This window comes from Protopterus annectens, chromosome 5.part1, assembly GCF_019279795.1.
Source record: "Protopterus annectens isolate FY-2018-M chromosome 5.part1, PAN1.0, whole genome shotgun sequence".
Lineage (NCBI taxonomy): Eukaryota > Metazoa > Chordata > Ceratodontiformes > Protopteridae > Protopterus > Protopterus annectens.
In genome coordinates this window covers 366,093,668-366,106,340 of record NC_056736.1, presented here as the reverse complement: position 1 = coordinate 366,106,340, position 12,673 = coordinate 366,093,668, and the positions used below count along the sequence as shown (strand labels likewise).

General features: G+C 35.9%; 1 protein-coding gene across 1 annotated transcript in view; it reads left to right on the top strand.

The window, feature by feature from the left end:
- Positions 1-12,673, top strand: part of LOC122803164 (protein sel-1 homolog 3-like) — a 920,824-nt gene that overhangs the window by 604,764 nt on the left and 303,387 nt on the right. Inside the window, exon 13 of the mRNA XM_044072781.1 lies at positions 8,969-9,109. Coding sequence (XP_043928716.1) covers positions 8,969-9,109 — 141 coding nt within the window. The remainder of the gene's footprint in view (positions 1-8,968; positions 9,110-12,673) is intronic.

Genomic DNA, 12,673 nt, shown 5'->3' with positions numbered 1-12,673 from the left:
TGATTGTCTCTCACAAGTATTGGGTGATATGGCTGAACTTCTTGATGGTGTCCTTGGTCGTAACCTTCATATAATCCTATGAACCTGTGAACCTTTTCCCTTCTTATCTATATCTGCGCTGCACTTATACTTACAAAGCCTATCTGAGTTAAGACTCTCTACTACCTTTACGTTTCCTTATCTATCATTAACTGAACACTAGCCTTCCCTGTATTAATATTCTTCTATAGTTAGATCCTCCTGGGTCCACATTCACTCCTACTTCTCCTTGTATGTCTGTCCTCTGAATCTTTATCTATTCCATGCACCTGAAGTGCTCCGCTATTTTTCTTCTCCAGTCGTCTAAGACTTCAGTACAATATCACCAGATACAAAACAGTAATATAGTATAAACCATCATTTGAACTTCATAACTTTCTAGTATTAACTAAAACTCTTTTGCTATCAGAAAAAAGAGAAAGAGCAACCCTCACCAACTTACCATTGTGCATCCTCTCCGTATTCACCATAAATTGCATAGCAAAATCAATATTTACCTCACTTTTGCAAGGTTCCATTTTATTTATGTTATTTGTTGACTGACTGTTATTTGACCTTCTGTAGAAAAACACAATAATCTATGCAGGTGACTTATAACCTAAGAGAGCATCAAACAGACATACAAAATCTTCTGCAGGTTTAATTCAGTAATGTTTTTTCATGATTTTCATCCTCACCAACTAACATGAAATCATCCAAAACAAAAATTTGTGATTGTCAGTGCCTCACAAAAACTCTAATCCATCTGTGTTCCAATGGGAACCCTATCCCTATCAACCAAACAAACTCACATAAAATTCCTGTGAATAAAACAACACTCCCTCTCAGTCCTATGACATGTACGTAGGTTGGATCTCAAAGTTGTCTAAAAGCTAAAACTCTCATATCAGATTACTTACTTTCCTACCTAAGAAACCTGCTATTTAATATCCACAAATGTACTTTTACCAAAACTCGAGTATTATCTGACACTTGTAAGTCTTGGGCACACCTCAAACATAAATAAAAAAAATAGAAAAGCAAATAAACTGTGCAGATTTATCAACGTTTCTGACAAGCAGACATCATTGTGATCTTTTGACTGCTAATACCCTACACTAAACTTAAGGGCAAGTTACTGATTTGCTACTTTTATCTAAACATGTTTCTTCCTGAATTTCATCTTTTATCCTTCTAACTCCATCAACCCCCTTTTTCCCATTTTCTTCATGGGATTAGGGTGTCACATCAACTGTTGCAATCTTTCTTGATTCACTGTTACTCTCCTACCTTCTTTAATGATCTTGCCTGTCACATGTCTTCTCTCAAACAACCCACTTCTTTGCTAGATGCCCTTATTTCCTGTTGTCATCTTCCTGTCTCTCCCAAATTTTCTTCACCAGATTATCTTCCTTCCCACACATGTGCCTGAACCACCATCATTTGTTTTCTTTGACCTTCTCTACAAATGGAACTACTTTGGCTTCTGCTCTTATATTCTCATTTTTCATCTGTCCCATAGTGTGTATCCTATGATCTGTATCAGGCACTTCATCTCCATCACCTCTAGCTTCTTCAAATGCCCTGCCATCACTGCCCAGTTTCTGTACCAGACAGTAGTATTAGTCACAGTGCTTGGTATGCCTTACTTTTCAGTTTCTTTAGCATTCTTCTGTCACATACTATCCCTGACATTCTGTGCCAGTTGGCTGCACCCCTATGATTCTACTTATGATCTTCTAATTACTATTAAAGTAATACTAAGTGAGATTCATCTGTACATATTATTGAAAATGAGTGCTTACTAATACCATAATTATAACTATCCCTTTAGTTAACAGTGCAAAGTTTGTGTCTCTGCCTGACTCACATTGTGACTGAAAAAGGTCAACGGACCAGTCCAGTCACCCAGTTAATGAATAAATAAGTAATGAATGAGCATCACAGCAGCCTTATGCACTGTTTAGTGGTATTGGGTTCTGTTTCTACCGCTGTTGAGTGGGAGAGAAATGAACGCTCAGTCAAATTTTAAATAATACTTTACAAAAGGTGAAAAATCATTAAAATTTTAACTGCGCATCAGACCAGAGGAACCATTTGAACAGGAACTGAAAACTAGCATTCTTTTTGATCCCCAAGTCAGAGTAATAAACAATATGGAAAAGTATCTTTTAACATTAAAGATAACTACAGATATACCTAGCAGATTAGTCTTATTTATGTATATAACTTGTTAACTGGGTAGGTGAGCTTGCCATTAATTAAATATTGGATGCAAACAATAGGTCAAGCTTCTTGGTTGGAACCACTTGAAGGGGCAAAGTGGGCTGTCCTACCCTTATAATGAATGCTGTAAGGACACAGGATCAACAAGCTCTTATGTAAGTCATGGATAAAATGTGTGTGGTCCAACTCTTCTGAATTTTGAGGACAGCTAGCCAAAATCAAATCCTTGTTATGGCACCTTGATTCTGGTTATTTGTGTATTCTAGCTTTAGCATATTTATCGTAATGTATATTAGTTGCACTTGTATGAACATTCCTATCAGTGGTTTGGTTTTAACTCTTGTTAGTAACTTGCTATTTTAGTGTTGTAAAGCATAGACTTCAGAAGTATGAAATCTGGCACCAGTTCTCAAAGAACACATTCAGGGTTGTCCTCATCTTAATTCAAAAGTTTGAGATCAAGAATATTTTTTAGTATTGTAGTGTCTGTGTTGCTGTCATTTGAGCATTCCATGTACTTTGTCCAACAGGTTCCTCTGGGAAAGTGTTTGCTGCTGTGAGTTACATTCCGAGGGGTTACCTCATCTTCAAACCAGTAGTAGAACTTTAACAAGAGATTAGTGTTATCAAAACAAAAAACATATTACAGATTACTCCAAATAAATAAATAATTAAATCTGTAAGAAAGTAAAACAGCTAAAGTCTTGTGTGCGGGAAAATATCTTGGAAGTAAGAATAAAGAAAGATAAAAAAGAACTGCTAGTTATAGGCATTCTTCATTGAAAGGTGGCAGGAGACCACCAATTCTGATATTTCCTCTATTTTGCAGTCCTCTAAGTTATTAAGATTTAAGCCACACTTTGCCGTTTAGATGCATTTATGCAAGCCACAGAGCGAGCCATTTGCAGCGAGGTCCTTTGACACTGATATTTTAAGCGATATTCATTTATATAAAAAGAAGAGTGGTGGTGGTGAAACAATTTAAAGCACCACCAGTCCAAGGAAGACATATGACTGGGAATCAATTAATATTTTCAAGATCATTAATATAGTGATCATGCAAAAATTAAAGTTATCTCTGAAAACAAGCATTTTTGGTTCAAATGTTTGGAATTTTATGGCAACAAACATAAATACTGGTAATAAATCACTTAATAAGTCAATCATTATGCCAAAACATTGACTAGTATTAACTATGAAGTCAAAACTATGAGAAAGACTCAGCAAACCTAGAGTCTTCATTGTGTAATACCTTAAACTTTCTGCAGTGGAGATCCATGGGGTATATGCAAATGATCCTTCAACAACATAGCAGTATTTCAGTTACATTGCTGACTTTTTACTTTTACCTCTTTAAGTCATTACTGGTACATTCAGGCCAAACCCCACTAGCTGCAGACATGCCACGTTTCACAATTTTTCTGAGCTCGTCTGTACAACATAATTAGATTATTTGTCCACACTACAGAAACACTGAACTTAAAAACAAACTTGATGTCCATAATATTAGAATGACTGCAAATTATCCCAGACAACATTGAAAACAAAACTTGTATATAGTAAGATATTATTATTATCTCATATTTAATTCTGCTCTCCAGGTAAATCTCATTAGACTAAAATAATTTTACCAGGACAGTCCATAAATAAAGCTTCATGGCAAAAGCCTAGGAATATTTTAGAGCAATGATTCAATCTGTGCAGCATGACTGTGTGATATGGGAGGAAACTGGAGTACCAGGAGGAACTCTTATGGATATGAGGACAGTATACAGCTTAGACACAGTGGTGGTAACTGTGACAATGTGAGGTATTGCCAGTTATGCCAGGATAAGTAGGGCAGTGGATGTGTAACATATGCCAGCACAGCTAGCTATAATTTTGTAAAGAATTATGTCATTTGTATATCAAACTGATTTGTACAGATGCTTGTGGTTATTTATTTATTTATTTATTTATTTTACATTTGTTGACCAGGATAGTCCGACTGGATACATGTCCATTTACAGTGGAGGCCCAGGGAGAAAAGCTCCAAGATAATAATACACATCTAACATTTAATAAATGCTAGTTTCAAGCAGATTACAGTCATAAGCAATACCAACATTTAGCACATATAGTACTTATTATAAAACACTTTACAAAACATAACATTATTTTCAAAGTTAAACATATATAACATTACATTCAGGTTTAAGACACACTGAGCAGCAGTTATACAATTGACCCTTTCTGAAATGGAGTGGTAGAAAAACATTAGAAGTAGTTGAAGGTAAGGCACTAAGAAAGGGAGAGGTCACTAGTCAGGGTTAGTGCAAGGACATAACCAGTGAGTTTTGAAGTATTTCTTGAGTTTGGTTTGAATTGAGTTAGTGAGGGTTCTAGGGTCAAGTCAACTGGGAGTCTGTTCCATATTTTTCCAACAGAGTTGGCAAACAGAGAGTCGCCAGCTGAGTAGTTGGAGTTGTATGTTTGAACTAGGAGTCTAGTGGATGATCACACTGGCCAGGTACTGGTGTAGGGGCTGATAATATTTTTTAGTGCAGGTGTATTTTCTGGTTGGTAAAGGACTTTATGTGCCACTATTAGCTGGTTGAACTGCAGTAGGCTTGGCAGTTCAAACCATCCTAGGTGATTTAGGTTGTGACAGTGGTGTGTCCGGTAGGCTGTGCCAGTAGCAAATCTGGCAATGTGGTTATAGCAGGATGATAGTTTATTAAGATCTATTTTGTTTAAGTTGGAGAATAGAGGTGAGGCATAGAGAAGAGTTGATAGTAGATGGGAACGGGCAATTGCAGTTCTAGCAATTGGGGTAAGGAAAGGTTTGATTCTGTAAAGAGAGCCAAGTTTTTTATTAAGAGTTTTGATTGTTTGATTGATATGTGCATCAAACTTCAGGTTGTTATCAACTATGACACCCAGTAGTTTAGTTTGGGCTTCTGGGGAGATGATAGTGCCATTGTTAGCAGTTATGTTGAAGGCTGTCAGTGGGGTCCTGCATGTGGGGGAGAAGAGGAGCAACTTAGTTTTGTTGGGGTTTAGGATTAGATGTTGATTGGAGAGCCATTTTTCCACTGTATTGAAGGTAATGTGGGTTAATGTGAATAAAGTAGCTGGTGAGATGTCAAAATAAATCAAGGTGGAGTCATCCACATATTGAAAGCAGGTAGCATCTGGGATGACTGAATGAAGATCATTGATAAAGATGGAGAAAAGAAGGGGTCCTAGTATCAAGCCCTGGGGGACTCCTAATGTGATAGGTAGGCAAGATGATAGCTTGTCCTGCCATTGGACTGCCTGTTGCCTGCCCTGCAGGTAGGATTGAAACCACTGGAGTGCATGGTTGTTTAAGGAGAAGGCCTTCAAGGTATTTATAAGCATTTTGTGGTCAACCATGTCAAAAGCCTTGGATAGGTCTAGAAAGAGTTCTGAGGATAGTTTGTTATTATTGCGGTTGTGGTTAATGACGTTAGAGAAAGAGAGGAGGGCAGAAGTAGTACTGTGGTGTGGCTTAAAGCCATGCAGAAAGTTGGACAGCAGCTTGTTCTGTGTGAGGTAGTGCATGAGCTGTATGTGTACACACTTCGGCATAATTTTACCTAGAGGTGACAGAATAGCTATGAGTCTAAAGTTTGACAGTTCAGTGGAACTACCTCCTTTATGGAGAGGTATGACATGGGATATTTTCCATATAGTGGGTACAGTAACTTCCGATGTAGCACTGTTGATCATGATAGAGATGGGGTAGGCTATGATGTCAGCAGCCTTTTGCAGATAGTCTGCTGGGAGGAGGTCGGCAGCCAGGGTGGTAGGTCTTAGTTTCTTAAGTAGGGCATGAATAAGTTGAGTAGGAACAGATTAGAAGGTAAAGTATGTTTGGGTACTAGGTGTGTTGAAAATGTATTTGTAAAGCTGCTCATGTTAAAAATGTACCAACAGTGGGTCCTGGCTGTATTTAACTGATTACATATATATATGTTTTAACAGAGGATACTGGAAGAGAAGAGGTTAATCTTAGTCCAGCTAACTTTGAAAAATAGTAAGAAGTTAAATTTCTTAATCTAGGCCAATTCTTTAGATCAGTCAAGAAAATATAGTGAGATTAGTTAAGTACTGTCTTTCTGTATCTGTGTGAATCTGTTCATCTGTATTATTTTACTATTTCCTGTGACTGAAACTCTGATGTTTATTCTAAATAGATATTTAGTATTTTCATGTTCTTTTATTATTTATTATTAAATATATTGAAACTTTTCATTGTGGCTGGTCCTTTAGAGAATATTGTAACCTTTAAAAGTACTTGCATCTATTTGGTGACTCTGTGGCCACTCCTAAAAGCCTTACTGCATTGGTCAAACACTACCATTAGAGTAGTTGGCTTTGGAGTGTATGGTGGCAGTAATTATCTTATAGTCCTGGCAGAAGGGGGTATAGCTAGTAAAGCTGTACCAGCCTTTCCCAGGTGTGTGTGTGTGTGTGTGTGTGTGTGTGTGTGTGTGTGTGTGTGTGTGTGTGCGCGCGCACATGCATGTCAGTTGCTTGGAGCAGGGACACGAAGCACTGGTTTCACAGAGTGTGCTGGAGGACTTGGTTTGGACACTGCAGAGGACGCAACTCTGTTGCTGTGCCAGTGGGTAGTCTTATTTGGAAACTGGAGGGAGACAGAGAGAGAAACCCAGATCCTGGACTGAGTGTGTTCCCTGTGTGCTCTTAAGGGAAATTGTGCTTGATGCAGAGAGCTGCATTTAGAAGTACTGTGTGTATCTATTTTTGTTAAAAGCGAGCATTCCTCTCCAGTGTGAGTGGTGAGGATTTAGGCTCCTTGATTACTGGCCAAGAGAAGGGATGTCACAGTAAGCACTATGCTAGAGTGCCACTTGCTTTCTAGGCAGACAGGATGTAGTGACATGGATATCTCTCATAACAAGTGAACTGAATACCACAGTCCAATGTACCACTCAAAAGTAAAATACCAGGAGAGTTTTCCCTGCCACTTCTATGTGGCTAGCTTCAGAGAGAGTCTTGAACAGATCCTGGCAGTCCTAGATTGCAGATCACAGGTCAACAAGTTTCAAACCTTAAATAGCCAAAGCATCAGAAGATATAGCCATGAAAATCAGCATGTGGGTTTTGCTTTTCTTTAATTGTTTTTCTCACTGTTATGGTGCTGCTGATCTTGTTAGACAGTCGTCAGTGCCACAAATTCCTGAACAGACAAGAAAATGCTAACCAAGGAGACAGGACACAATGATCTGGATACATCTTTAAGCCAAATAAAACAGTTAGTCCATCAGATTTTTTTCAAATGGGAGACTCAAACAAATTGTTAAGCTTCTTCTCTTAAAAACTGTTGAACAGTCTGGGTCAAAATGCACTACTAATAGAAATTAAAACCCAATGAAACTATCCAAACTAAGACTGCTACATACTTAACTACAGGATTTTTGTTTCACTCACTTCCATCCTTTCTCTTTGATATTAGAATAATTGACAGGTATGCATTCAAGCAACTATTCCTGCACAGAATCAAAAAAAAACTTGCATTCTGAGAACATATGCATAACAATCCTAACACAAAATAACTCGTGAATGAAACATTCACTATAAAGACCACACTCTAATGTACTATTAAGCTAAATACACTTAGTTTTCTCTGCCAAGGCAAGCTTCTTTTGGATGTTAAGGGTGCAGCTAACTTGCGTACTAGATTCCAGAATGCAGCTGTCACACCCAAAAGTGTACACCACAAACCTGGTCAGTGCATGTTTCTTGACAGTGTACTTTTCTAAAACTGAAAAAGTACCCAACCCGGTACTCTGCTAAAAAGCCATTTAACAAAATACTAAGTCATAAAATATGATAAGCATGCCTGAGCTTTGTTAAGTTTAAATGCTAGCTTTTCTCAGCGCAGAAAATAATTTATTTTTAAAATATATGTATTGTTGTTTGTGTGACATGCCAGGCTACACCTTTGATTGTTCTAACTCTTTTGAAACATAAATAAATAAAATAAGTAAAAAACTCCTATGGAGACTGCATTATTGTAAAGACTTTCAGGTCCATGTACTAAGGATAATGGACATCTGTGAATCATAGTCACAGTTTCATTACAGTAAATATACTGCAAAGTGTAAATTAGCTTATCTGACTCCTTAACAAGGTTACCAAGTAGAAAACACACCAACAGACTGCATTTTAGTCTTCAGTTGTGCCTTTGACTTTAAGAAGTTCTCTTGTATTCCATTTAGAAAGAACACATGGGGGAAATGTGGGGGTAAAGCCCTCATTCAAATGCATTATAAAATTCAGCACATGTATTTATCTGTGTGTGTGTGTGTGTGTGTGTGTGTGTGTGTGTGTGTGTGTGTGTGTGTGTGTGTGTGTGTGTGTGTGTGTGTGTGTGTGTGTGTGTGCTCTAAGAATATTATTATGCTGTTGCAAACATAAGTGTAGAAACACACAAGGGTGTCCTTATGAATTTCCATGTAACCACTAGTCTTTACAACTGCCAAGTAAGACTGCAGTCCTTTCTTTTCCACTGTCTCGTAAGTAATATAATTGCATTTTTTTATATGATAGTCTTTTCTTTACCTGCTTCTGCATTTCTTTGCAAGAAATCACATACTTTCCTTACAAACATTTTCTCCAATGTATATGAAGTACTGCAGTTTATTACCTGAGGTATTATCTGATAATTTTTAACTTTATGTTTTACCTTTTTCAGCAAGCACTTGGACGGATGCTTTTTTGGGGTCAGCAAGGTGTCACACATAACCTGCAGGCAGCTGTAAAGTTTTATGAAAAGGGAGCCATGAAACTTCAGGACCCGACGATGATGTATGACTATGCTGTTGTTCTGCTAAAGGTGAGTATATAAAATACTGACATGTTGTATATGGAAGTAAGATGGCAAAGAAAGAGTTGGTGAGAAACTTGAAGAGAGGCATATAGTACCTTGTAATTTGTGCTACTGGGTTGTAACCTTTCTATTTTTATTTAATTCATACATTTTTAATTTCATTAAAAATAGTATTTTTGCTTACAGACATGCAGCAAAAGTAATAGACCTCATGCAGTGCCCAGACCTTTAATTAATAAGTAAAAAAATGACTGCACTGGATTTTAAAACAGCTCAGCCTGAGCACTTAGTCACTCATAATGAATAAGGCAGTGATGCCCTGTGACACCTCTCCTGCTCTTTCAGTGCTGTTAAAGTGGCACATCTATGGAAACTGAGTGGGGTGCTAGAGCATGCACCAGGTCATAACACTGATTGGCAGACTATGTACATATGGGGACCAGCACTAACATGGCTGCCTGCTCTTGGGAAGGTAAATCAGTAAAGAGTTGAACCTCTAAATGTACAACAGGAACATAGGTTTTAGTGAAGAAAGAAAGTCCTGAGGCTTGAAATATACATTTTTTTTAAAGATGATGCTTAGAGCATGCAAACTATATAGGAATTTTTATTTACTATCCTTGAATTGTGCAAAGGTGTTCAGGTAATTGAATGAAAGTTTCTTAAAATCTGCAATATGTGTACTTATCAAAGTAAGTTCATTAATTTTGAAGTATATGCAAGCCCAATGGCTAGATACAAAATGTTTACAGCAAAGTTATTGATGCAGACCAGCAGTATTGGCACAGATATATGAAGCCCTGAGTGTGACTCAGGTGACCTGAGCTCAGTTAGTGGTTCAAGCAACTCCTGAAGTTGGTTTAGGGCAAAGGGAGAAGAGGGGTGGCTCTCCCAGCTTGACTTCCTTTGGGAGGAGGGTGTAGGGGTATTTGTCTCGGACACATGTTCCCATGGAAGATTCCCCAGTGGATACCAGAGAAAACGAAGGAGCACTGGTTTTAAGGGGGTAAAGGATGTCTTGTGAGTTACATTATTGTGGAATGCCCTCAGTGATGGCTATTGCATGCCATATCCTAGAACACTACTGAGTATCTGGACATGTGTCATGGTGTCAAGGCTTAAAAGTAACCTCCCCCCAGTCCTTAATGGAAGATGGTTCTACTCTGCACTGTTTGGTTCTTGCCCAAAGGAGGAATGAACAAACTTATAGGGCTTTTACCTGCCAGGGATAGTGAGTGCGCTAGTTATGCAGGAGTTGGGGGGGGGGGGTTAATGGTCAAATGAGGCAAGAGAAAAAAAGAGGTAAAAAATAATGAATAAACATTTCTTTGACATGGCATTTTTGGTTGTTGGATCACTATTACTAAAGGCAGTTCTAATTCTAATAATATTATTCTAACCAAGGTACTCTTTGATTTACTTCATTTTCATTGGTAAGATCTAAGTGATTCCTATCTCTGCATAGGCAGAGTGCTATCAGCTACATTCATAATTGTACTTTGATATTCTTGTCAGATGTCTGTGTAATCACTTCTTTATCAATCTCTCATTCTGTTTAAAACTTCCCTTATTAATTCTTTTCCACATAATGATGTAATAGAAATGACATTATATATTCATCAATGCAAAGACAACCTATAAGAAGGACTGAAAAGAAAAGATATTCACGTTTATATAATCATAAAGTAACACTCAGTAACAGTCATGTATTCCAATAATAGAACAAAGTAAAATTATATATTATACAAAGCATAACATCATGCTTCTCATCCTCATAGTACAAGAAATCTCAACAGTGCCAAAAATAATGGAGGAGGTCAAAAATTAGGTACAGGTTTTAAATATTGCTGTGATAAATATAGAAAGTTGCTGGAATAACAGATTTTGCACTAGCATGCATTTTTTAAACAACTTTATTGAGATAAATATTGTCAAATAGACATAAACTAGAGATATGTACATTTTTCAAAATGAGTGACATAACAAAATGAGAAAATTAAACAAAGATTTTAAACTATATACAATGACATTCTCCACAAGATTCAAATATTAATAAAAAAGTGCATTAAAATAAGAAGATTATTAAATAATTTGCATTACTTGTTCAATAAATCATATATGTTTGTCCACATATTAGATGAATTAGTATTCCTAGAAGATCTTGCAGTATTGGTCAAAATTTTTAAGTTACAGACTTCAAGAAGTAAATTTTTGAATTCAATTATTGATGGTGAAGTATGAGACTTCCAATTTCTTGTAATGATTTTTCTGGCAATGGATAGAATTGACCAAATCAGAGGATGATTAGATTCCCTGATACAATTAGGTACAGGTGTGTAAATATAACTAGTCATTTAGAAAGATAACAATTATCTGTAAAAATAGCTTGTAAAAAGGAATTAACATCTATCCAAAATATATTTAATTCTATACAATCAAACATCATGTGTGCCCAGTCTGCATTAACAACTTTGTTACATCTCCAACAATTGGTATCCTTTTTATTAAATTTACTTAAAGAAAGTGGGGTAATAAAAGACCTATGCAAATACCTCCTTGTAAAAATTTTCCAGTTAAGTGATGAAGTGGTTGCTGACTGTAAGATATTTATTTTGTCAGAATCTGTAGGGGGATACTTGTTAATTAAAGTAAAATAGTTCCAATAACTTTCTGAAGGGTTATCTGATTCAAATTTGATTGCTTTATATAAATGAAATAAAATATTTTTAGATGTAGAATTATGTTGTAAAGCTATTATCATAAATTAAAATAATTTAGGTATTGTATTTTTTGTTGTTAAAGACATAGAATCCATTTTGTTTAGAAAATATTTCCCAGCTTCCTGTAAATCTAACCAAGAGAAAGAATTGTATTCATATTGATTTTTTAATATGTTTTTAGTTTTTAGATCATTCTTAGTCATCAATTGAATCCAAAATATTAGGTTTTTCTGTTGAAAAGAAAGCATTTTATTATAATCAGATGAAAAGATGACACCTTGTATGAAAACTATAGGAAAAAGAATATATATCCACTCTTTATAAATATTGAATTTATAAATATAATTTCTAAAGGATTTCAGAAGAAGAATTATATAATTGGAGTTACATTTTTGAGAGGAGTAACATAAGAAACATTCTTTTAGAACCCAAATAAAAGAGTTAGTATAGTTAACGTCTGAAGTTTGTTGTTATTTATAGAATTACTAATTAAGATTTCTAGGGTATTTTTTCCAGTTTGCTGTATAATTATTATCTATAAGTTGGTAAATAGTTTTGGCCATTGAGGAAACATAATAGATTTCCAAATTAGGCATTGCTATACCACCTTTTTCCCAGTTTTTCATATGATTAGATAGAGCTATCCTGGGTTTAATTAGGGACCATAAAAAATTGTGTATCCAGGAATTAAATTTTTTAATAATCTGATTAGGAGGAGATAATGAGATGGATTGTATAATATATAAAATTTTAGGTAATTAAATCATCTTTATTATTAAAAGTTTTTCATCCATGGAGAAATGAATTTTATTCCATTTTTAATAAGATTTTCTATTGCCAATAAACTCTT